The 27,676-nt window shown below is 42.7% G+C and overlaps 1 protein-coding gene across 2 annotated transcripts in view; it reads right to left on the bottom strand.

The window, feature by feature from the left end:
• Positions 1–27,676, bottom strand: part of MACO1 (macoilin 1) — a 76,138-nt gene that overhangs the window by 20,633 nt on the left and 27,829 nt on the right. For both annotated transcript variants that reach the window (XM_075603736.1, XM_075603737.1), the window contains 3 exons: positions 26,019–26,142; positions 24,965–25,143; positions 22,568–23,066 (listed from right to left, as the gene is read on the bottom strand). In XM_075603736.1, the coding sequence (XP_075459851.1) occupies positions 22,568–23,066; positions 24,965–25,143; positions 26,019–26,142 (802 nt within the window). The remainder of the gene's footprint in view (positions 1–22,567; positions 23,067–24,964; positions 25,144–26,018; positions 26,143–27,676) is intronic.

Here is a 27,676-nt window from a genome sequence, read left to right as displayed (position 1 = left end):
CATTTCCCATTGGCCGATTCCCATTTCCTGCCTACCCATGTTTTTTTTAACCTAGCTCAACACGCCCCCTGCTTCTGACATCAGTCCTGCTCCGAGTGGCTGCGAAGAGATCTCACACTTTGGATTGGGCTATAGTATTTTTTTTTAATGAAACTCAGAAGTATTAAAAACCCCTACGCCCATCAGATAGTTAGTTCTCCAGTCCTCTAAGATTCCCAGATTCTAAGTTTCCATTTTCAAGTCTCCAGCAAGAAAGGGCTGCTTCAGCGAGAACTGCCTGGAATATTTTCTGTCCTGTTTTTGCAAATGTTATCTGGGTTAGGATTCCCTGCACCTAGGAGAGTCTAGGTTGTTACACCAATTCCCAAGTAAGTGTGTCTTTTTGCTGTAGTTAGTATCATTGTGTGTATGCCTTTTCTTGTGAATACATTTACAGTTTATTTAATTAACTTGTTTTGAACAATGCATGATCCTGGTAAAAAGGTGTAAATTGCCTGGTATCCCGTGACAGGCTTTATTTTCTGGTGGCAGGATGTGGGATCATAGGGCTTTGCACTATGACTTTCTGCGGGGAATTATAGGACAAAGTGAGCTTGTGGAGTGCATGATCTCACAACAAGTAGTGTCGGAAAACACACTATACAAAGAAGGGAATCCCACTGTACAGTGTCACTTAGGTCATTAGTGCCTGAAAGGTGAAGGTGTGGTCCCCAACAGGAAGATGTGTGTCCTGGGATCGTGCATCTGTGGTTGGCCGGTGTGAGCAGTATGGGTTGCCTACTTACGGCAGACACATGGTAGTCCTGGGGTAGTGGCCGTGGCCACTACCTGGGCGCTTCGGTCTGAACAGTACAGGTCCTGGAGTCGGACAGTTACGTAAAAGCTATAGGTTGCCAGTGCATAGGCAGCCTAGGGCATCCCTAGAAAGGGAATTGGAGTGGCATGAAGCCCGCGGGGCTGAATGCACTCCTGAGGTAGTGACTGTGAGCCCAGAGAAGCCCTCAAGAGTGTCTTGGAGGGGACCTCAACCCTCCCTGTGGCTACCCCTGAAGCCGTTCTTACCACGGTATGCGAACTGCCAACACTATTCTCGGTTGCATCCAAACTCTACGGTAGAGCAGAGGATGCAGTTCTTCCCAGTAGTAGAGCGCGCTGAGGGACGGATTGCCCTCCTCCCTCCCAGGGGAGGGGGCTTGGGCAGCCTGGGCCGCGGTACCTTGGACTCATGGTCACGTAGCTGCCTGTGCAAGCTTATAAGTGGGTTGACTTGTATGAGTGGCCCCTTATGAGAAATAGCTGCAGGGCAAACTTCTGGAACATGAGGGGGATATTTGGGGGCAAATAGGGTTAACCAGTATTGCCTGCCAGCAAGGTATTAGACCTTGTGTCCAAGAGCAGGTCTTAGAGCCCAGTTCACAGACCCCACGTTTTAGGTCCACATGTAGAGTGCAAGCTCTAGGGACAAAATGTTAATTTTGCTGTGTTTTAAAACTACAATGCATTTTGTATTTGTGCTGTGAGCTGGACTGCATGCAGGACACAAGGCAGCCAGAGGTAGATTAGCATAGCAAAAGAAATGCAGGTTTGTTGCACATGGTGAGGGGGGAAGGGCTGTGAACAGGATATCTAGAGTAGAAAGCCTGTGTGTCACCTAGACACAGAGGTACCAGGGAAACCAGTTGTTGGATTTCAAACTCATAGGCACCATTTCCATTGGCAAGTTTTGAATTCTCCCCTCCCATCGATTGCACAACCACAATCCGTGCTCGAATTGGCTGCCAGCCCCCACAATGTATTAGATATGCAGCAAGCCCTGTATAAGGAAGAGCAGTGTATCAGCTCTGTCTCTTTTCTGTTGGAGATTTGAAGCAGACAAGCTGCTGGCGGGCTTTTCAAATGTGCTTCTGAGTGAAAGGCTATTCACACAGGGAAGCATAGACAGGCCCTGCCAACAGGCTGGAACCAACTGTAGCAGACACGGTAACGACGTTTGCTGAAGCAAGAGCCCTGCAACTTTGAAAGGGCTAGATCTCAACCCCCGGACCCCAGTAAGTGTGTATATTCTCTGTATTTTGTTTTTCTGTGCCTTTCCGAGGTCTAATCCAAATAAACCTCAATTTATTTCACTGCATTGTGACCGATCCCTTAAAGATAAATGTGTCTACCGTGACAAGGGGTTAGCAATAATGTTTCATAAATGTATTTTTTTCCTTTAAAAACATACAGTACAGCAACATTTTTAAACCACTGGACGTAAATGACATATAGTGCTGTGGAGTATTATTACATTTCACTTTAAGGCCTCGGCCATGTTAAATCGCTTGTTGGCGGAAGTGTGCTGAGGCGCGCTCCCGCTCAGCACTGAGCCCCTACAGCTGCAATTAGAGCGGCTTTAGTAGGGGCTCACCTGCGCTTCCGCGCGCTTGCGGTAGCGCAGGTCTTAGGGGAATTAAAAATTCTCCCGCTTGCCGGCGCGACAGGCCGGTCACGTGAGCGGTTCGCCCAATGAGGGCAAACCAGCTCCGTGACGTCACTGGCCCGCCCCCGGCCAGTGACGCGCCCGCCCCCGGCCCGCCCGCTGACGGCGCGTGTGGTAAGTAACCGCAAGGCCAGGAAAAGCACCCGCTTTCCCTGAGCCTCAGCGCTCCTCATCGAGCAAGCAGAGAGCATGGACTCAGCCTAACAGGTGACAAAAATGTAGAGTTTTTTTTTTGTTTAAAGTTTCTGTGCCAAGGTCTTTCAACTCCATGTATTTTGCTTCCTCAGAAAATTGGATTTTCATGCATTTACCGCCCAAGTTAAAAAAAAAAAAAAGGAACATTTCTCGGGTCTGATATTGCAATATTATGAGGCAATTCTTTATCTTCCTATTAATCTCTTACTTATGCTGCCATTATTAGACAAACAAAAGGAAAACAATTCTAAAATCAACAAATTCTATTAAACAGTTTGCAATATTATCATGAGAGATTAGGTAACGACTGTATTAACATGGACACATTAACCGTTACAGTGCCCTTGTGATATACCTGGTACATTATGGGCATTTGCTCTTCCCCCCCCCCCCGAGCAGATCGGGCCAACTACTCCGAGAGGGACCAGCCCCATGGAAACGGAAGTGGGGCCCACTCCATGTCCTTCTCCGGCATCCGAGCACCGGTCACATCATAGGATTGCTCAAGGAGCAGTCACATGACATGTCTCGGAGCTCCTGTTGCACACTGGTGCTGTCGGATGCCGGCACTGTAAAGGGTTAAGGGTTTGTTATTGACCATTAAAATTAAATTAAAAGCAAGTGTCAAACACCTGTGTGTCCAACACCCGCATTATACCATTAACCATGTCACTGCCATTAGTTTGCTTTGGTCCTACATGGGACTGTCGCTTTAATACTTAGTGATAGGCTTTCTGAAATCTCTCAATTTCACAAATCGCTACAAGAAGCATTTGATTAACACACAGTTTACATTAAATGCAGTGAAGAATTCTGCTATACTCTGTAGAATAATTGTTTTTCTACCTTCCTCAGTCGAGTCTGCAGCCAACGATGCAATTTGCAGCAAACCCATTTAGGTTTAAGTAATACAGGGGCGGGGGGGAAATCAATTTGAATGGATTTCTCAGTCTCGTTTGTGTCGTTTTGGACTCAGTAATTGAGGCACTTTTTTGTTATTGTTAAGTAGACAATTATGTAATGATTTTCTGTTTTACTCGATCACAAAGCGGTTTGGAGAAGGAAAAGGGGAGTAAAATGTCATTGGCCAGAGCAAAGTGGTGTCAGAACTACATATAAATGAACACCTTCGTTGACAAAGGACAGCAAAGCATTGCAGGTCTTAAGTCACGATTATACTCCTCGTGTTTTTGCTTGTGCTCGGGCGTGACAAGTATATACTTACCAATCCCTATCAGAGCTCCCCTACGGCACGCTCACGCACGACAGTGTTTTGAAAAGAAAACATTCGTCTTTAAGTGACGGCCGCGTGAGAGGTTCAGCCAATGGGGTGTGAACCTCTTACGTGACGTCATGGCCACACCTCGCACCATCGCTGAAACCACAGTTCACACATCGTGTCAGCAGAAGACGTGTGCGCTCTCAGAGTATAAGCTCAGCCTTACTGCCCATATACATTTTTATAACCTGTCAGTGCGGATTTCACATCTTCAACTGCGTGTACGTAACACGTACATGCACACATTCCCCTCCCCCTTTACATTAAACCAATATAAGAGTTGCAATTTAATAAGAGTTAAGGTTAGCACAAAGTTACAGATTCTATAGAATTACACGAGTTGATGCACTGTATTATTTTTGAATGAAACTTAACAAGTACACACATCAGAGTAAGGGGTGTGAAAGGAAAAACAAAAAGCGACAAAGGAGAGCCATGTGAAGTATTAGAGTCCAGGGGTGTCAAACCTCAGTCAAGGACCATCAACAGGTCAGGTTTTCAGGATATCCATACTTGCGCCAGCAGAGGTGGCTCAATCAGTGACTCAGTCATTGACGGCCACCTGTGCTGAAGCAGGGATATCCTGAAAACCTGACCTGTTGGTGGCCCTTGAGGACTGGGGTTGGCCTCCCCAGCATTAGACAATATTGTAGACCAAATTACCCATAATATAACCTCTAAATAATCACATGAAATAGTGCTCCTAGTTCTTTAGGTATGCCACACATCATACGAGCAAAGCATGTCCTGTGATGGAGAGATTTAAAACTGAATCAAATTCTCTTTAAACAGATATATATGGACACTTGCATAGGATTATTATTATTATTCATATTTAAAGTCGATTTCGGACTGTAGAGAAACTAAAATGAAGCTCCGATTTGTAAACCTGCTCTGAATATTTTCTCTCAATTCTACCTCTGTTGAATAATGAAGCAGTCCAAACAAACAGCAAACAGCGTGTACCAACAGCAGTGACATATGTAAGGGGTTATATCAGCATACCCACATACAGTATGATCCCTTTAAGTATTTTTAAGGTTATGTAAATAACGGTGAGCCGAGACTTGGGAGGGGGTGTAATTTCCTCTGTCTGATGTCCCTCTGTGTACAACATGAGATTGCAGAAGGAGAGAGAGAGAGGGGAGCTTTGCTTGTGTACTTATCTTTATTTGTTCTGATAAGGACAGGGTGAGATGTCAGAGCACAGGCGAAAAGCCACTGACTTGGTAAATGTGGTTCCCAGTCTTCACGTCAACACTAATATGCAAGTAACCTCAAAAACCTATAATGTGGAAACACCATATTGGTTGAAAATTATTTTTAATCATAATCTGAAGTGGTTAGTCCTCTGCAGTTTAGACCCAGCCATTCCTGAGAAATGTACAAATTAATGTGGCTTTTGTCCTTCTTCCACGAGGAAATCAATATTGCCGAGTCCGACTGGTTAGACACACTCCCACAGGTCAATAGGAAACTACATCAGGGCATGATGTAGTCTTCTATTGGATGACAAAGCTTGACACTAAATATTTTTGCGGGAATACTAGTCAACCTCTCGCAGATCCCCACTATTCCACGTAACCATTTTAGAACCACCGTCTAAAATAACGACTTGTGCTTAATCTTCACGTCGGAAGGGAAATTTCATGGGTCAGATGAGTGGCAGCCTTGGTAAAACAACGGTTTCAAGATCAGATGTGCAAATTTAAGCACTGACCTCCCATCTGATCCTCAAAAGGTTTAGTCTCTCCCAGGACCAAAGTGAACTAATGGCAGTGACCGGTTTAATTGCATCTCCAAAAACTGATTTTCTTGGCAGACCACTATTCCATCTAGTTTGCCCATTTTCCCATCTGCAGTAAAACCTCAGACCATTATATCATGGGCTTTTCTTTATAAAGTACTTGCTCATCGTGCATAAAATACGATTCCATTATAATGAAGCCATTACGAGTTAATGGCAGTGACCTGGTAATGATATCTGGCAGTGACCTGGTAATGATATCTCGGTGACTGATGCCCCTGACCAAAATCATGAAAGCATTGATGATCTAGGGCACTACGGAATTTTCAAAAAGAATTTATTTGATCATTAAACAAACAGTGTTTGGAATGTATTTGGGAATTCGTGGCAAGGACCTCCATATACACCACTACGAAGGAGAATATTTATAAGATTCTATTTCACATGTATCTTACCCCAGTGAGACAAACAAATCTACCCCCTGGTCTCTGATTTATGCTGGAGAGACTACGGACAAAGGGGGGATATGGCCCATATTTGGTCGTCATGTCCAAAAATTTGGAAATATTGGTCCTCTATACAAACGCTTATAGAAGAGGTTACGAACCTCACCATCCCCATTGATCCTCTGACCTACTTATTGGCAAAGCCAATTGAGGATATTGGCAGACCAATAAGGAAATTAATCTCCTTCATTCTTACGGCAGCAAGATGCACGATAGTGACCTTCTGGAAGAAGGTATCCCCGCCTGCCAAACAAACGGTAAAAAGGCGAATTAACAAGGTCATGCCGATGGAAAAGTTGACTGCGTTTCTAAAACAGTCCTTACCGGACTTTTACCAAACATGGGAGCCGTGGCTAATGCTCTGAACCTTTATGGGACTACCCATCAGCAGAAGCTAATTATATCTAGCCACCTTGTCCATTGACACTCAGGCTTGGGTGCCTGGCGGCTGAGGGGTGATACTACCTTTACCCCCACTCCCCCCCCATTTTTCCCCTTTTCTTCTCTCTCGACTGATCTCCCCATATCCTTCCCCCCAACCCCCACCCCCTTTCGAGACATCCGTGCTTAAAAGATAAAGTCGAGCTAACCCTCCCCCCCACCCCATACTCAGTTGAGGTCCATTAAGTGGTCTAGAGGCCTCGCAGCTCCCGGCGATGCTCTACTCTTAAGGGGGAAAAAAAAAAGTTCTTTTAGGGCAATGCGTATACTGTACTTTGTTATATTTGATAGTTTTTGACCAATAAAAATGTTTGAAAAAACAAAACAAAAAAGTGTTTAATGATTGAATACATTATTTTGAAAATACTGTAGTGTCCTGGATTATCCATTTTTTCATGTAGCTTTTGGATCTTTTTTAGATAGGTATCCCCTGAACCCGGAGCACCGGTAACTGCAAGTATAATATTGTTTATTCTCTGTATGGTGTGCAGCATTACATCTCCTGACCAAAATCAGACATCTGTGATTACATTTAAATAATTTTAACAGTTTGTTTTAAACATAGCAAACTGGGACTTGGGAGGGGTTTGAATGCCTCTGGCTGCTTCGGAGTCTGATGTCTGTGTGTATTAAACAAGAGTTTGCACAGAGCCCTCTCTTTCAGTCCCCTTATCTATATTGGCTCTGATAAGCACATGTGGGATAAGGGTGAAGACACCCGATTGAAAAACACCCCCATTCAGAGGCCCCAAAGATGACATTTGGTATTAATTTCCATCTATGATTTGATTATTGAAGCCAATTCGATTAAAAAAGGTTTTGCACCTTACAGGGTCACCGAGTATTTCTAAAGAACCGGATGACATTGTTAAAATTTATCAAGAAATATATTGTATTTTGCTTGTGGGACTACCCAATTATGCCTGTTCTAGCCTCAAACATTCTACAGTTATCCCCCGAATTACAGCATAGCACTGTCACTTAAAATCACGTATTTTAAATGTACTAAAAATAAAATGAGTCAAATATTGTATAACATGCACGCGCAGAATATTTGAGTGAAGGAGATGCCTCGTCTCGCAAGAGGACTGACGTGCGGTTCTAATGTTTTAACATTTTAATATTTCTGTAAGCCGGATAGAAAAGGAGTTGTAATATCACTGTTAAGAGGGAGAGAAAGAAGAAAATTTAAAACAACTTACCGTAATTTTCTTTTCCTGGAACCATGGCAGTGGGACATAGTTACCCTCCCTATGTATGTCTAATGCCTATGTCCCACTGCCATGGTTCCAGGAATAGAAAATTACGGTAAGTTGTTTTAAATTTTCTTCTTTCCTGATCACCCTGGCAGTGGGCACCATTGGGACATACCCAAGCAGTGAAAATTTTTAGGGAGGGATACATCAGAATAAACAACACCAGTTAATGCCTTTATCAGTTTGACCTTTATTAATACACCTTATACTTATTTCACTATAGATTGTAACACTCGACGCCCAAAACTTGCATCAGCTGATGTGTACGTCTAGTCTGTAGTATTTCAAGAATGTATTGAATGAGGACCAGACTGCCGCTTGCATATCTGTCCTGGTGTAGCCTGGGCTTTAAATGCCCATGAAGTAGACATGGCCCTTGTAGAATGAGCTTTAATGTTCAAAGGTTTATCTTGTCCTTTGCTTTCATAAGCCTTTTTAATACAAGACACTATCCACTGGGAAATTGTTGTCTTTGATGCTTCTTGACCTTTCTTCGGTCCCTCTGGAATGATGAATAGTCTGTCTGACTTTCTGATATCTCGCATCCTTTACACTTTTAGACATTTTACCACGTCTAATTTCTGTAGTCTTTCTTCTTTCTTATTCTTTGGTTCTGGACAGAATGACGGAATCACAATTTCTTGATTCATATGGAACTGTGATACAACTTTTGGCAGTAATTGATGCACTGGTCTGAGAACTGCCTTGTCTTGATGTATGACTAGGAATAGCCTGTAGTTCTCCCACTCTCCTTGCTGAGGTAATTGCCATCAAAAACGCCATTTTTCATGATAACCATTTTAAGCCTATCTCCTGTATAGGTTCAAACGGAGCTGCTGTTAGTACATCCAATACTAGGGACAAGTCCCATGTAGGTACCCTGTTCTTGATTTGAGGCCTTAACCTTTTAACTGCCTGAAAGAATCTGATGATCAGTCTTTCCATTGCCAGATTTCTTTCCAACAAGGCTGATAGTGCAGACACCTGTACTTTCAATGAGCTAAGACTGAGACCTTTCTCAAATCCTTTTTGCAGGAACTCCACAATTGATACAATTCTAGGTGAAAGGAAATTTTGTTTTTCTTTTTCACACCAATCGCGAAAGCAAAGCCAGATTCTATGGTATACTTTCGATGTGGAACTTTTCCTTGCTTGTAAAAGGGTTTGGATTGTTTTGTCTGAACAACCTTTCAGTCTCAATGTTTCCCGCTCAATCGCCATGCCGTCAAAGCCCATTGTTTGGCATTAGGATGACATATTGGCCCCTGTCGCATCAACCCTTTGCGATCTGGTATGTGCCATGGTGTATCTACTGCCATATTTACCAAGTGTGTGAACCAAAGCCTTCTTGGCCAGTAGGGTGCTACGAGTATCACTTCTGCTTGGTCTTCCCTGATTTTCCTGATTGTTTTCGGAATTATGGGAATTGGAGGGAACAGGTATGCCAACTTGAAGTGCCATTTGAAACTGAGAGCAGCTGTACCTTGTGCGCTTGGATGAAATTGTCTGGCACAGTAGTTCCTTACCTTGCGGTTTTGGTGTGTCGCCATGAGATCTATGTCTGGCTGACCCCATTGCTCTACCAGTTCTTGAAACACCGGTGGATCTAATGCCCATTCTCCTGCGTGTATGATGTTCCGACTTAGAAAGTCTGCTGTGACATTTTCTAGTCCTGGGATATGTATGGCTGTAATTTCCGACAAGTGGCACTCTGCCCAAAAGAGGATTTCTGCTGTGAGGTTCATCAGCTTTCTGCTCCTGGTTCCTCCTTGTTTGGCTATATACTTGACAACTGACCTGTTGTCTGATTCGATTTTTATACAGCCACCTCTTATATGGTCTTGGAAAGCTTCTAAGGCCCTTTGTACTACTTTTAGTTCCAGCAGATTTGATGGAAGATGCTTTTCCTGGTTTGTCCAGGTTCCTTGCACCAATGTTTCTCCCATCTGGGCACCCCAACCTGTGTTGCTCGCATCTGTTGTAATTCTTACCCAGTGCACAGGTTGTAGTGTTTGTCCTTTTTCCAGGTTTCGGGTATCTTCCCACCACTTTAATTCCCGTTTTGTGTGTGGGTGGGTGTAACAAGATTCTTTGTCTTGTGTCCTTGTGATTCCCGTTCCATTGTTGCAGAAAATTGTTTTGCAGTTGTCTCATATGTATTGCTGCCCATTTTGTGACGCTTAATGTTGAAGCGAATTTCCCAAGGAGCTTCATGCATTCTTCTGCTGAACTCCTGGTAGCTTTCCTGAGCTTCTTTGTTTGCATGGCCATGTCTTGCCTCTTTGCGTCTGGTAGTCTCACTTCTCCTTTTGCTGTATCGAATTCTACCCCCAGAAATCATAACAGCTGAGTGGGCATGAGAAGGCTCTTGTCTCTGTTTATTAACCAACCGTGGTGTTCCAGGAAGGTTATTACCATCTTCTGGTCTTGTTGGAGTTTCTCCAGACTGCTTGATTTTACCAGGATGTCGTCCAGGTATGGGTCTATTTCTACCCCTCTTTCTCTCATTTCTGCCACTAGAGGGGCTAGAACCTTTGTAAACATCCTTGGGGAAGTAGCCAGACCAAATGTCAGTGCTGTGTACTGATAATGATCTTGATTTACTGCAAACCTTAGGAATCTTTGATGTCCCTTTGCTATGGGCACATGTAGATAAGCGTCTTTTAAGTCTATCGCCACCATCCTGTCTCCTGGTTGTACCTCTTGAATAATCAGGTTCAACGACACCATCTCGAATTTTCTTATTCTCAAGAATAAATTTACCTTTCTTAGGTCTAGGATGCTCTGTAATCCCCTGTAGGTTTTTTTACTAGAAAAATCCTGGAATAAATTCCGCTTCCTCTGTCTTCCAGAGGTACCTTCTTTATTACTTCTGCTTGTAATAATTTCTTTAAAGCTGAATTCATCTGCCTTCATTTTTCCTTGGACTGTATATATGTTATTACGCCCATATTTCTTCTTGGCATCTCCCTGAATTCTATACTGTACCCTTGACGACTGGTCTGTAATACCCAATTGTCCTGTATTGTTTGGGCCCATGTTGCAGAAAACTGCTTCAGTCGCCCTTCTACTGACAACTGCTGGGCCCTCTGACCTTCATGTGGATTTATTCTTTGTGAATGATCCTCTTCCTCTGGCGCCACAAAAAAGCCGGTTCTGGCCGCCCCTCCATGTTGTTTGCCTTGGGAATGACCTACCAGGTCTATATGCCTTTGCTTCTTTATACTGGTTTCTATTAGCCTGTTGGAAGTCGAATCTTCTGGCTCTGTTTTCCTGAGGTAAAAAAGTGCTCTTACCTCCTGATGCTTTTGTTATTATCGCATCCAGTTTGTTACCGAAAAGGAACTCACCTTCAAATGGTGATCCACACAAGCTGTTCTTTGATGCTGTGTCAGCCATCCACTGTCTGAGCCATAAAGCCCTTCTTACTGATACCGCCAGCGCCATAGATTTGGCTGCTAATTTTACTGCATCCAATGAGGCTTCTGCTATGTAATCTGTTGCCCATTTTACTTCCGACAGTGCTTTAAGAATAGCACATCTTTTTACGCCTTTGTCTATTGCCTCTTCAATGTTGGCAATCCATACTCGCATAGCCCTTGCTGCTGACGTAGTTGCTATGGCAGGTTTGTAGGATGTTCCTGCGGTAACCTATGCTTTTTTCAATACATAATCCATCTTCCTATCCATAGCGTCCTTCAATGACGCAGCTTCCACTATTGGGATTGTGGTCTTTTTTACTATTCTGGAAATAGCAGTATCCACCTTTGGGCTGACCTCCCAAAATTTTACCTCCTCTTGTGGGAATGGATACATCTTCCCAAACCTTTTAGGCGTAAATACTCTGGCGTCTGGTCGAGCCAGCTCCACCAGAATGAGGTCCTTAATTACTTGATGGATAGGAAAGACTCTACCTTTTCTTTGTCTCGCCCCAAAAAGTTTATCCTTCTTGTGGGTTAACTCCTCTGTGTCTTCTAGTTCCAATGCCTGTCTCATGGCTTTGACGAGTGGATCCACCATTTCTACATCAAATTCAGATTCCTCTTCCTGAATATCTTGATCTGATGAATCCATTTCACCCTCTGATATTTGAAAACAATCAATGTCAGACTCATCTGATGAAAAACCTTTCCCCTTATCCAGACTGGTTTGGGATTTAGATCTTTTCTGCGCAGGGTTAACAGCTTGCTGGACTGCCGCATCAACACTCTGTTTAACAGTCTCCTTCATCAATACCAGGAAAGTGCTCATTTGTTCATTGGTATCCAATGGTGCCCACTGCCAGGGCGATCTGGAAAAGATCTTGCTTTGGAAATAAAATTAGACATTTTGAATCGGTATGAAAGAGGAGAGCATACAGCTGATACACAATGCGCTGTCTGTTTGGGTGAATCTACACCATGGACTATCCGCGCCAATGCTTCCCAAATAACGTAAAGTTGTAAATGCTACAAAACAGAGTTCAGCCAGATCTACAATTATTCATTCGTCCATTATGGAAAAGTTAGAGAAAATGCTCACTGCATGGATTGAGTATCAAAATCGTCAAAACATGCATTTATTTGTCTACTGCTGTGATTCAATTCAATGCTAGGTAATTGTATGAGGACTTAAAGAGGTCCGAACTGCAAGTCAAACCTTTCACTGCTAGCTCCGGGTGGTTTAAGAGATTCAAGGCCCGGCACAGTTTCCAAAACCTAAAAATAAGCAGAGAAGCCACTGCTCCAGCAGATGCCATTGCCGCAGAAAAATTTCCTGTAGTTTTAAAAACCATGTTTGAAAACTTGCATTGCACTATAACCATCATCAATCTAGATTAAAAAAAGGTCTTAACTGGAAGCTGATGCAACTAGGTTTTACATCTCCTTAGAAGATGAATCAGCATCTTGTTTCATTGATGTTAGGTGGCACAACGTCAGAAGACTATAAACTCAAACCATTAATCTACCACTCTGCAAATCCAACGGCACTCAAGAGACCATCTTCCTGTAGTGTGGCGCAGTAATAAAAAAGGGATGGATTACTGCTGCCCTATTCACGGATTATGTCGTAAACAATTTTAACAAGGAATTGAGGCCATATTGTGACAGAAAACATTCTGTTCACAATTCTTCTCCAAGATAACGCCCCTGGGCACCCCATGAACTTTTCTGATCTAAGCGAAAATATAAACGTGCTGTTCTCTGCCGCCAAACACCACATCCTTCATCCAGCCAATGGATCTAGATGTAATTGCCACCTTCAAATCACTCTACCTTCGTCGAGTCTTCTCCAGATGCATAAACTACACAGATGAAGATAAACCCACTATTAAGGATTTCTGGCGAAGCTTTCAAATCAAAATGGCAAATAGACATGGTTGGTGAGGTGTGGAATGAGGTCACTCAAAAGTGTATGAATGGAGTTTGGCAGAAAATCTGGCCAGAGGACGTCAATTTCAGGGCATGCACAGTGGAAGATGTTGCTAATGCAAGACGTGAAATAGATGACATGACCAAGAATGTTAGCTTCGATGAGATAGATGAAGATAATGTGAGGGAATTGCTTGACTTGCAGACAGAGGTACTGTCCAATGAAGATGATGTTTTAGAGCTGAATGAGAAGAATAATGAGGAGTCGATTGCTGAGTCCCAGCCTATTAAAATGCTCAGACAAAAAAGTTAGCAGAGGCACTTTTGGCACATTAACACGGTCACAGCCCTGTTAGAGGAGAACGACCTGACCAACAGAGAAGTTCCAAAGTAGCTGCAGAACGCTGTGAGACAGAAGAGGAAGCATGCAAAGCACCTGTGCTAGGACAGATTCTTCAGACCAACTGATGTCACAGCCATCAACTTCAACCAGGAAACAAATTACCTGTACAAACTCTTACCCAGCACAATAGTTATGTCACTTACACTTTGCAGTAAAGCAAACGCCCAATGTCTCAGATTCAAGTTTACAAACTTAAAAAAAAAAATACATTTTTACAGATGTATTTAAAGCAACATTACTACTTTCCAACTTTTAAAATATATATTATTTTTACATGTAAAGCATGGGACACTGTATAATTCTATATTCTTACCTAAGTTGGCAGTCGTTTGGTGCTTCTGTTATAAAGCTGTCAAAATCCTGATTGAAGCGGCCATTATTTTAGGCGCACTCCGCAACTACAATGTATCCTTATATTACTATGGTAACAATCTATCATTACAGTTTGCAGCTCAAACTGCTGGGAACATTTGCAACAAATTATCCCAAAACAGGAAAGTGTTGCAAAGATCTTGCACTCCTTGGGAGGTGGGTTAAAACCAGTTATAGAAATCAATTAATTAAAAATGTCATTACAAGTTGAAAAACAAAACAGTTACGATTATCTAATACTATAGAACAGATCAAAATAAATGATGATTTGACATGTTTTGCAGCTTGGTGCCAATAGTCTAGATGCAACTCCTTAAACCTACCATTGGTCTGTCAAAAGGCCCTTCATGGATCTCCAGATCTAATAAGACACATTCAATTACAATTGAAAATGATGCAAGAAAATTATATCAGGTTCCATAATCATTGGCTGAGAACAGAACATAAGCTCAGCCTCACAAGGCTATAATTAAACACCAGCTTTCTGACAGCCAAACCTCTATGTCCTGGACAGAAATCAGAGAATTGTCAACGTGTTGATTGCCAATTGTCATCAGCAGGTGGCTCAGATGAGCAGTGTTCACAACATGCACAAGTACAGTATTAACACAAATATATTTCACAGCCGATACCTACAGTATTTGGCACACCTAGTCTGCCAATTTTTCATATACAGTATAAAGATAGCCTTATAGCTATAACAAGAAGTAGTTTGTTCCAAAACATTTTTTTTTTTTTAATCTGTTTAAAGATTTTTAATGAGTGGGAGTACAGGAGGCAAAAAGGGGGAAGGAAAAACCATAACATTAACTGAGAAACAATGCATTAAATACAAGAGAGAATTTTACGCGTCAGGAAGTCTTGAAATAAGGGTCTTCGCTACCTGAATTATGTCCACCAAGTGTCTTGATCTCCAATGTCAGCCACTCCACACGCGTGTGGAGCAAGGTTGGGACACAAAAGCAGTTCTTAAATATGATCAATGGAAAGTGTAAAATAAATAAATAAAACTGCTGTCACTTAAAATTAACCGCAAAACAAATTGATCCACTAAAATATATCCGCCAACTGTTGATATGACGAGTCAGAAAAAACCCAAAAAGATTACAGAGATGGCAATTGGCCCAAATAATTCTGTTGTAGGAACCATGGGACACAAGGTCTTCTAAGGTTTTTTTTTTTTTGTTTTTTTTAAAAGAACATTTGAGGTAGTGTTAATTTGTCCATTGACATAGCATGCCAAATAATGGCCTTGACGCGAGATAGAAGGGGGAGTCTGCTGCAGCTTAGGACTCCCAATTGCACACCTGGTGGCCAACAAACATAACATTCCCGCAGATTTGGTTAGCCACAATAAGGCCTGAATAGAACTGTGGGGAACGGAAGGGGGGGGGGGGGGTGGGTGTGTGGGTGTAAGACAGCGGAGGCCCGGTTGTACACCGTAACCAAAACAAACATCAATTTAGGACACTCCTACCAAACGTGTGAGAGTCTGGTCGCTCCACCTCAACTTGGTCAAAGGCCAACTTGGCGTCAAGTGAAAGAGCCATAAAGGGATATTAGAGAATATAAGGGTCATCGACTTATTCCATATAGCCCAACACTTTGCACCCGGACATGAAACCCACTTAATCTAGCAGTACGATTCTGAAAAGGAATCTGTTCAACCTTATAGCATAGACTTTGGCAAAATTTTTTAATGGATTCATGAAATAGGCCTATAACTAGGGCACAATCAGTTCTTCGCCCTCTGAGGATCACCAAAACATTCTTGGGAGACATAAGCACACCCGTAGTAAACGGTGAATACTGTTATTTAAATGCAGGAAGAGCTGGACATAAATAAATAATAAAGGCTGGAGAGCCCATAGGGATCAGGAACTTTTGTGTTTCAGTTCTTTAAGGACGTGTTGAATCTCCTCATAGGAGTCTAAAGCCACGATTATAGTGCGTCGGACTCACGGCGTGAACAAAATGTAGTAGCTATCGGCCCGCCATAGTGCGCAGGACAGATTTTTGACCAGACCAAATTTTTTTTTTACGTATAATGGCTGCGTCACGTGACTGGTTCAGCCAATGAGGGCTAACCAGCCAAGTGACGTCACGGCCACCCCATCAGAGTGCAAGGATCGCTCGCTCTGGTGTCAGGCACAACGCCATTGCGCCCGCACTATAAAACGAAGCCTAAAAGCTTCAGTTCACCATCAGAAAGTTGAGATCGCTGGCTATCAGCGAGATAGGTCTCAAGGGGAGCAGAAAACACTAGATCGGAAGAGGTTGGGAGTTGAACTATACAGGGAGGAATAATAATTAGAAAGCTGCTCACATTATTTTGGGGTCAAATGTTAGGGTCTTCAATTTCCGTGAGGGCATGCACTTTAACAGCAATACTACATTACATATTAAAACTGGACGAAAAAAGGGGTAAAGCATGTGACTGCCATTCGTTTGGTGCTCCTGTTATACATCTCTAAAATCCTCATTGTGTGACAAACATAATGGCTGCCTTTCAGTTTCAAACAATCCTACAGTCAGCAGTAGCTACAACGTATCCTTATAATACTAATGTAACATTATCCATTGTTACAGTTTGCAGCTCAAACTGCTGGGAACATTGGTAACAAATGATCAAACCGAAAAGTGTTGCAAACTTCTTGCACTGCTCGGGAGGTGGGCTAAACCTGCTATAGATGCTTTAAAAACCTCATTAAAAATGGCACGAGCTTCCACAAAGCAACTACGCAGATCACAAGAGGAGCTCTGAAGGCAGGTCCCCCCTCCATCGTGGGAAAATGGAGGGAAAGGTAGGACGCACTACACACCCCAAAACCATAAATGGCTCTTAAAACGACACTTAAATTAATATCCTTAAATGTTAGAGGGTTAAATTCGACCACCAAAAGAAAACTTGCCCTCCAAGAGTTCAAAAAAAACAAAAAAGGTGACATACTGTTTATACAGGAAACGCATTTCACTACTACGGCCCCCCAAAACACCTTCCAGAGGGTTTTTCCACAGGCGTACTATGCGTCATGCCCCACAAAAAAAAAGAGAAATAGCGGTCAAATTATTGTTAAAACAAGAGACTGCTGACCCAGAAGGGAGATACATTATCCTCCAAGGTACCCTGTCGGGAGTGGATGTCACTCTTGTTAACATCTATGCCCCAAACGAAGGCCAGGCCAAATTCTTAAGAGATCTATGTGACCTTATCGACCCCCAAACTCGAACTACATTGTTACTAGCAGGAGATCTAAATATGATAGCAATGCCGGAACTAGATAGAACAAGCCCCACAGGGACTCCACATCCCGTGTCACGGAAAAAAATGCCAGAGAATTTAGACAGATAATGAAGGAGTTCTCCCTGACAGACATCTGGAGGGCACAGCACAAGGGGCAGCGGGACTTCTCCTATTTCTCCCCCCCACACCAAACCTACTCAAGGATTGATTATTTTCTGGGTACTAAAGATATCTTCCAGGCAACCTCCCAGTCAGACATAGGATCAATATCTTGGTCGGATCACGCCCCGGTCTTGATGACACTCTCCCTCCCCTTCTATAGAACTAACCAATATAATTGGAAACTGAATGATTCTCTGTTAAATCAAGTAGATGTAGAAATAGAGATTAAACAAAAACTCAGAGAATACTTCACGCTGAATAAGGGCTCTGTAGAGTCACCAGCAATGTTATGGGAAGCCCATAAGGCGACAATCAGAGGGAATATCATCTCCATAGCATCACATAAGAAAAAAAATAAAGCAAAAACTCTATAATGAGCTAGCTGAGAAAGTCCAACTTTTGGAGCAGAAACATAAAACTAATCCCTCGAAAAAACTATTCAAATTGCTGGACAAAACTAGATCTGAACTTAAGCAGACCCAAATGGATGAAGTGGAGAGGGCGTTGCGGTGGACCAAACAAAACTATTACGATAAAGGTAATAAAGCCGACCGATTACTCGCCTCCAAATTGCGAGGTATGAGAGCTAAATCCCAAATATCAGCTATTTTGACAAAATCAGGTACGAAGACACTTTGTGAGACGCAAATAGCGAACGAATTTTCGGACTATTATAACAAACTATATAACCTACATTTTCCCAAAAACAAATCATCAGACACAGAGGCTATCCATACATACTTGGAAGCGTGTAATCTCCCGACACTTTCGGAAAGTAACCTCTCAGACCTAAATAAAGAAATCTCCCTAGAAGAATTGATAGATGCAAATCGGCCAATTAAAACCCAGCAAAACGCCAGGCCAGGATGGATTCTCCAATCAGTACTACAAAAAATTTAAGGCGGTCCTGGCCCCGTATCTACTTGATATGTTTAATGCGTTTCTGGAAGGAACAGTCATCCCACCATCTATGTCTAGAGCTAATTTAGCAATCATACCAAAGGAAGGGAGAGACCCACTACAGTATGGTAACTATCGCCCCATAGCCCTCCTTAATTCGGATCAAAAACTGTTCAGCAAAATTCTTGCAAATAGACTGACCCCCATACTCCCAAGCCTGATACATATAGATCAAGTCTGGTTTATTTCCGGCAGACAGGCCTCAGACAATACTAGGAAAATTATAGACATAATCGACCATGTACATCTCTCATCCACAAAGGCCACTCGTTGAGCTTGGATGCGGAAAAAGCATTCGACAGGATTAGGTGGGACTTCCTAGACCAAACCCTACTTAAATATGGATTTCAGGGCCCATATCTAGAAGGGGTCAGAGCCCTATAGAGATCTCCCACGGCTATAGTGAAACTCCCAGGAGGAGACTAAAACCCTATAAACAAAGAATGGTACTCGACAGGGATGCCCCTTGTCTCCGCTTCTGTTTGCGCTCTATCGAACCCTTGGCAGCAACAATTAATTAGAGACGAAAAAAACATAAACGGAATTGTAATAGGAGAGACAAACTACAAAATATCCCTATTTGCCGACAACATTATCCTAACTCTCGCCAACCCCTTGATTTCACTCCCGAACTTACATTCACAACTAGATAAATTTAGCAAAATCTCGGGATATAAAATCAACATGGATAAGTCGGATGCATTGAACCTAACCCTATCGGATTCTGAAGTTAAATTACTACAAGCAAATTTTAAATATAGGTGGAACTCCACAAAGATCAAATACTTAGGAATCCAAATAACAAGGGAGTATAATTCGCTATACAAACATAACTACCCACCTTTATTTGAGAGGCTAAAAAAGGACCTCCAGAGCTGGAACGAATACCAGATATCTTGGTTAGGAAGAATGGCCACGATCAAAATGAATATCCTACCAAGGCTCCTGTATTATTTCCAGACTCTTCCTATAGATATTCCAATGCCGGAGCTTAAAAATATACAAAACAGAATTTTCAAATTTATCTGGCAAAATAAAAGACCCAGGGTAGCTAGATCTATTATGCAAGCCCCAAAAGATTGCGGAGGCTTGGCAGTCCCGGATATCATTAAATACTATTTGGCGGCCCAACTCAAACAAGCAATAATGTGGAACAACGATCCAACCACCAGTTGCTGGGTGGGACTTGAGTCTACCTATACGAGACCTCTCTCTCTCCCGGCCGCTATGTGGACCGAGAGGGGAGGAGAGACCCTCTTGGAAACATTGAAACTGGGAGCAATGAAATGTACATGGCGGATATGGTCTAGAAATAAAGATAAATATGGTCTGACAGCCAGTACAACACTACTAACCCCTATATTCCACAACCCTGAATTCCCCCCAGGCTGGCTCCCACAGAGACTCAATAAATTTAAGACGTTAAAGTTGATGGTAGCTGACGACTTTGTAGATAACGGTATAATTCTACCACTCCAGGCACTGGAGAAGAAACACCAAATCATAAATATACCAGTGTTTGGTTACCTCCAAATCAGGCACTACCTGCAATCAGTCTCCAAAGATTCGGCATTCAAACCTTTAACAAATTTTGAAAGACTGTGTAGGAAAGGATACTACTGTAAAGGGCTGATTTCAGAGATATATCTCGGCCTGGCGCGATCAGCGGGTTGTTCCCAACATAGCTATATGATCAAATTGGCAGAAGATTTGAATAGAGATCGATAGAGAAGACTGGGAGGACATTTGGGAGGTAGCTGCAAAAATGTCAATCTGCACCACTATCAAAGAGAATATTTATAAAATTCTATTTCATTGGTACCCAACCCCGAGCAGGCTGGCTAAGATCTTCCCCGGGTCCCCGGATTTGTGCTGGAGGGGATGCGGGCAAAAAGGAGATATGGTTCATATTTGGTGGAGTTGCCCAAAAATTCAGGTATTCTGGGTCATGATACAAACATTGATCAGAGAGTACCTAGGGGTGGAGGTTGAGGTGGAACCGCTGACCATGGTGCTGGCCAAACCAATAGATGAATTAGGAACGGCAGAAAGTAAGATGATAACTCATGTAATGACAGCTGCCCGCTGTGTTATTGCGGCTGCCTGGAAAAAGGTGAATGCGCCTTCTAGGCAGACGGTCCTACGGAGACTAAGGGAAATAAAGATGATGGCGCTCCTCACAGCACAGTTGAGCCAGAAAACTGACAAATTTCACAAAATTTGGGAAATATGGCCAGGAAACTAGGAACCCCATAGAAATAAATACAGAAAGACCAGACAAATGGGCTCGCCCTCCCCCCCCCTTCTTTTTCTTCTTTTCTACGTTCTTCTCTTTCCTTTGTTAAGCTCATGAGAGACGCCTACGGAAGCGGCTGCTTCCCTAACACAACCGGAAATAAGAAGACAGACCACACTTATTCAAAAACCGTGTTATAGCAAATATTTTATTTCAGTAATGATGACGAACTGTTAATGCCCTTTGTTGTATGGACAAGTGACACTGTTAAAACATCACATGTATTCCAAGACTATATATTTGTTATGTCTCTCCAAAACAATAAAAAAAATTGAAACAAAAAAATGGCATGAGTTGAATTAAAAAAAACAAAAAAAAAAACACTCTATTATCCAATACCATAAGATTTCATGTTTTGCTGCTTTAACCGAGTTATGCTTTTCAGCTTCATTACCTTTGTTAAAATAATTATGTTGGGTCCATCTAGGAGTTGATGAGAGAAAAAATGGCGGTACAGTCAGAAGGATACTACAAGGTGGCAAGTAAGCCATTTGTAAAGTTTATTGGCACATAACAGGATTACAAAACACCAACGCGTTTCACACCTATCGGCGCTTCAAAGAGTAGAAAAGACGCCACAATAAAAGAGCTCTTTGACAAAGTGCACGTATGCGCGAAAAGCGTTAGAGGTTTCTCCGCCGTTTCGTTTTTTAGTATGCTGCCGACTATCCACTAATGTTTTTTTTTTTTGAGCGATCCATCCTCCATTGTTTTTATGAGACAGTGCACCGCCTATTCCTTCCCCCATGGTACCATGGAGAAGAGTCTGGACAACGGTAGAGTCAAGGTAAGTTGATGTTGCAGAGGCCTCACGTGATCACCCCGCATTTAATTTAAATGCCCTGGGGAAGAGCGCGGGGCCTCGGCGACCGCCCGCGCCGCCCCCCACTGCTCTGGAGCACTGACATTGGAACCACTGTTCCTTTCTTTTTATATGTATTGTTATAACTGTGCCCAGGACATACTTGAAAACAAGAGGTAACTCAATGTATTACTTCCTGGTAAAACATTTTTATAAATAAGATGCAAGTTATGCCAGCTTTTGAGATGCCATCTGTCCTGAAGCAGGGATATCCTGAGAACCTGACCTGTTGGTGGCCTTTGAGGACTGGCAGTTGGCCACCCCTGCTTTAGAGATTGTAATCTGTCTGACAAATGGCCAGTAAAGGTGAAGGTGGGAGCGAGAGTGATTTGCTAGAACAAGCTCGCTGTACATGTGAAGGGAGCAGCCAGATGAAAACAAACCGTTTATGTCTTCACATCATGTTAACAACTGAACCATTTTTCAAAGAGAGTCGACTTTGGTTTAAAAATAAAGAAATAAAAATAGTGTCAATCCTTTAGATTTAACCCAGTAAACATACTGAAATGAGGGAGGGAGAGGAGGGAAATAATATTTAAAAAAATGTCCGTAGAAGATACAACAATTGTAGTGTGTATTAGTTATATGAATACTTAGAGTGCCAGTGTCGGCTCACCTTATGTAAATCACTACCTCCCTGTGACCCAGGCCCCAAAATTAGATTGTAAGCTCTTCAGAACTGAAGACATTGTGTCTGCAAACTTCTATCTAGAGCAGTGTACAACACACACCCCCCCCCCCCAGTCAGAAGCCCTACTAAATTAAAGTTGTAAATAATTTACCAAAAATAAAAGCACTAAAATATTTGTTAGTAGCATGGTTACATTTATCAAAGGAAGCCAATTCAACAGCTAAAATCTTGATAAAAAGGTGGTTTTCGGCCGGCTACGTAGGATTCCACCTTTAATAGGTTAGGTGAAAGCTGTGTGGCTCTATTAAACATGCCACTGCCTTTATATACCTGCATCCTGGGAGGGACTTCCCCCTGAACAGAACAGCACCTGTGCCACTTACCTTACTAACGTATCAGGTTTGCTCAGCTGGTTGTTCGGGATACAATTTTCTATTGGGTCCTTGTGTGCGTTTGGACTCTTACTAGTGCATTTCTGTTTCTTGTCGTTCTTGTTGGACGAGGAGGGGATGGTCCCGTTGGACGTGCTGTGACTGCGAGGAGACGAGTTTGCCGTCCCCGTGGTGTTCTTGTAGTTTTTAGAGGACGCAGTGCATGGGTCCTCTTTTAAGAGGTTTTCTGTGCTGCCTAGCAGATCGTTATTCAGTCGTTTACTATTGATATGGTTCTCCATGTATTCAATCTCTTGTACTTTAGAGTCTACAGGCTGCAGGATATTATTGTTTATCCCCAGGTTGTGTCTTTTGACTTCCTTGTCTTTCTCTTTGCCCTTTTCTTTATACTCGAGCTCTGGTAATGTGGTGGAGATTTTTTTATTCGATGAGATGCCTCCGTTGTGCTGTAACAGTATTGAAGAGTCCAGTTCAGATAAACCTTTGGCAGCTGTGATGCACATAAAAAAAAAGGAAACAAAAAAGTTAATGTTATGGGGTAGGGGGAACCGTGACTATGCTAAGCTACAAGCCATTTGTGTCAGTATGAGCGCTCTACTGCATGCGTCTTAACTGGAGATGTGGTGATTGAGAGGCCCGTATTATATGTGCTTTAAAGCAGACTTCTCCACGCTGGAGAACATTTTAGTACCATTAATTTTAATGAAATGGATTTCATCCCCTGTCCCGTGAAGACATTTCCCCAGCATATTAAATACATGGGCTTAGGCGAGAGTCACTTACCAGGAAATCTGGCTTCATTTCAGTTTTAAACTGGAAGTGTAAAATGATTTGCGGTCTAGCGTCAGAAACGTATTATAGGGAGGAGTGGCTCAGTGAGTAAAGGCACTGACTGATAATGACAGAGTGAATTAAGGGAACCTCACTAATCCCAGTGTCAGCTCCTTGTGATCATGGGCAGGTCACTTCATCTCCCTGTGCCGTAGGCACCAAAAAACAGATTGTAAGCTCTACGGGCAGGGAGATGTGCCTGCAAACATTCTATGTACAGCGCTGCGTACACAGGAAGCGCTGTCCATTATATCATTCCGACTTCTTATATAGGTCGGATTTATAACTTGAAGGTTAGCGGTGCAGCCCTTCAGGTTGGGCTATAACATTTCCCATAGTGATACATTTATTGTGATAGAGATAAATATCTGTTCAATAGGAAAGATCTCATTAACGGTTTTATTTAACAAATGTTAAAACAAAATACCTTCCAAATTATTTAATTACGCGTTAAAGGTGTTTCTAAATAAATTACACTAAGAAAATAAAAAATACCCCCGAATGTCACAGAGGGAGGTAGAGAAGGGATTAAGTGGAAGGGGCTAAACACCGAGCAGGGCGGTTTACTGGGAAGAATGGCACCATTTATACTGGCAGATCTGAATGAGAAGATGCCACGTGTTACACTACATGTCACCAGCTGTCCCTACAATTCCTGTGACTCCAATGGCTCTAGTCCCACTTCGCAACATACAATAAAAACAGAAGCACAGTCATGTAACCCCTTCCTTACCATTTTAGCAGTGGTCTTTGAGTAAAGTTCCAAGATTTAATCAAACGCCACCTCGCCATTTCCCCCCCCCCATCCAAACACTCCACACCACTGCCGCCAAGGACAAATTATCCACTGGAGGGTTAATGGTTTAGCAGTTGTGTGTCCACATTTCTGCGCATTCCCAGTTTTTCCCCTATATTTATGGACAACGTTATTAACCTAGGAAAAGACGAGTTCGGGCAATGCGCGATAACTACAATGAAAAAATGGCTGCTTTTAAAAGCACTAATCTATACTGCTTTTTTATTTATTTTTACCATCAATATACATTGACCTTACTTGAAACAAGGGAGCTGAATTACAGCACTCCAAGTTAAGGACCCTGCCAGTTCCAGTGATCTTTCAATGTGACATTCCCCTTGCACATTCTTGTCCAGGAGAAAATGCAGCCACTGGGGGCAACCTCAAATCTGGTAACCAATAGAAAGCTGTGACATCATGAGATAACACTGCAGCTTCCGATTGGCACCTTTTTACTTGCAAGTACTGGCAAAGGTACCCAATTCAATATCTAGGGCTGAGGTGCTCAACTCCAGTCAAACAGGTCAGATTTGAAGGATATCCAAGCTTCAGCACAGGTGGCTTAATTTTCAGGAGGGCAGGTGGGTGCTTGAGGACTGGAGTCCCCCGCACCCTTAGATTCTTTGCTGTGGGGACCCTTGTGATTACAGTGCAGCGGTTCACAATTTGAATAGTGGGTGAAGAGGGTGATGTGGGCTTTAAAGTGCAGATAACCGCTGAATGGACCATTGGTATATAAATCATTGCATCAGGAAAGGTACCTTCTTCTGCCTCCCTTTCTTGGCGCTGCAGCATTTGCTGCTCGGGGGGTAGAGCCTGCTGCAGAAGTTGCATATAAAACTCGTTCTCTTTCTGCACCTCCTTCTGTTTTCTTAACCGCATTTTATAGCTGACGTAGCTTTTGAATCCGAAGCCCAAAGTGACCACAGGATATCCAATACTGGAAGAGGAATCGAAACAAGGTAAATCATGTGCATACTGTACACAAAAAATAGTGTGGGGGTTTAAACGCGCACACAAAACCCCACACGTGTCCATCCCATTTTATCCATGTCGTCCCCCCTTTTTACAACCAGGTCATATTATACACGTTAAGAAAGCTTTGCGAGGAATTTAATTTTCCCCCCGAAACGCAGAAGCTGAAAATTTGCACCAAAACCCCCCCCCCCCCCTTTAAATCTCCACTTTCCCATCACCAGGCTGGGTTTATTGCATTGTCGCCTTCCAAAAGTCTTATTAATTACATGCACGCTTCAAAATAGCTACATCATAATTACATTTCGCAAACTACAGGCCGTGTCTCTGAAAGTCATAACATTGAATGAGAAAGCATTTTAATTAGAATTTAATTTAAGCCCTTGGGTGTCCTAAGAGGCAGCATCTCAAAGTAAAATGTGTTGCAGGCCCCTGTGGAACCAAAGAGGTAGTCAAAACAATGTGTGATACGTTACAACTTTTGATTGCGCTATACATGGGAGGGCAACTCCAGTCCTCAAAGGCCACCAACAGGTCAGGTTTTCAGGATATGCCTGCTTCAGCACAGCTGGGTCAATCAGTGGCTCAGTCATTCCGGCAGCCATCTGTGCTGAAGCAGGGATATCCTGAAAACCTGACCTGTTGGTGGCCCTTGAGGACTGGGAGGTGGCCACGTGGGCGCTATGCATGTTAACTTTCATGAACATTTGTCTTTGGGTTTGAAATGGGAGCTAGGTTCGGGAGAAATACTTTTTCTTTAGACTGCCCTGTATACAAGAATATCATTTACTTTCATTTGAGCGCACGCCAACCAAAACGATATATAGAAAACAGTCCTACCAGTGTGCTGCAAACGGACGGCAGAGGTCCACGTGGAAATTCTTCAGGTCTTTAAACCTAATTGCTGCTTCAATATATACAAACAGTATCCATAGCGAGACTGTGGGTAAACATACCCCTCTTTCTGTTTAAAAAGAAACAGGAAATGCATCTTTTATCAGAAGACATTTACTTCAAAAACACAAATGCACAACATTCCTCTGCGAGTGTCAGTCACCTTCACCCTTCTCACACTGTCCTCAGAGAACCAAGAAACTATTGTTCAACACTAGGATACAAGACAGAAGGGAGCAGCAACAACAAAAAACTGACCCCCTCCCAGATCTCTGCTCTCCAGGTTTACACAACGGGGGAAAAAAAATGGTTTCAATAGGGCATGATATTTCTGGTAGCCCTGATTTCCAATAGCCAGTTAGGGGGTCACAACTGGGTGATTGATGCCTTTTTTTTTTTTTTTCAACGCAGAATCCAACACCTTCACCCCCCAAATGTAGCCCCTTAACCAGCCATTAGCAAAGGATTTAAACAGGGCATCCAATTGCCTTAAAGTTATGTAAACATAACAAGCAGACTTGGGAGGGGGTTTGATTTCCTCTCCCTGAGGTCACCGTGTTCAACAAGAGTTTGCACAGGCAGAGCCCACACTGTTACCTTCTTCCATCTTTACTGGTTCTCGGTAAGGACAGGGTGGGATCCGCCCCCATTAAGAGGCACTGAAGAAATTGTTATCAATGGTTAATGACACACACACAGACACACACACAGAGACACAGAGACACAGAGACACAGAGACACAGAGACACAGAGACACAGAGAGACACACACACACACACAGAGACACAGAGACACACACACAGACACAGAGACACACACACACAGACACAGACACACACACACACACAGACACAGAGACACACACACAGACACAGAGACACACACACAGACACAGAGACACACACACACAGACACACACACACACACAGACACACACACACAGACACAGAGACACACACACACACACAGAGACACACACACACACACACACACACACACACACACACAGACACACACACAGACACACAGAGAGACACACAGAGAGACACACACACACACACAGAGAGACACACACACACACACCTTTGCTAGAAGCAAAATGATTTGTTTAGGGAAGACATTTAAATGTACAGCATCTACAAAGGGTTGTTTTGTGGTAGTGTGTGGATTGCACCTTTAAAAGCAGGTACTTATGGAGTGCAGGATAGATGGGGCAACGTATTTATTACAGAGAAGAGCAGAATCAAGTCATATAGATTATTATTAATCTCTGTATTCGAGATTATTTATTTCCATTTAACCAAATACTTTGGTATGTGGGAAATAGCCCAAGAAATCTACCATAGCAACATTCAAATTTGAAAAGGAAGGAGGAGAAGTATATGAACCTGAGGACATTAGCGAGTCAGAAATAGAAAGGGTAAAAATAGAGAATGCATTTCAGGTACAAATCAAGTTACTAGTAGGGATTAAAAAAAAAAAAATCAAAAAAAAAAAAGAGAAAATTATTAAAGTATAATCGCGTCTTTCCAAAGCAGAGAATCTCCCAAGAAGATAAATGTAGTTTGAGGGGCAATCGTCCGTAACAAGTGGAAACCTCTTAT

Source organism: Ascaphus truei, chromosome 6 (genome assembly GCF_040206685.1).
Source record: "Ascaphus truei isolate aAscTru1 chromosome 6, aAscTru1.hap1, whole genome shotgun sequence".
Taxonomy (NCBI): Eukaryota; Metazoa; Chordata; class Amphibia; order Anura; family Ascaphidae; genus Ascaphus; species Ascaphus truei.
Note: the sequence above shows the minus strand (reverse complement) of the source record. Positions and strands in the feature narration are given on the sequence as shown.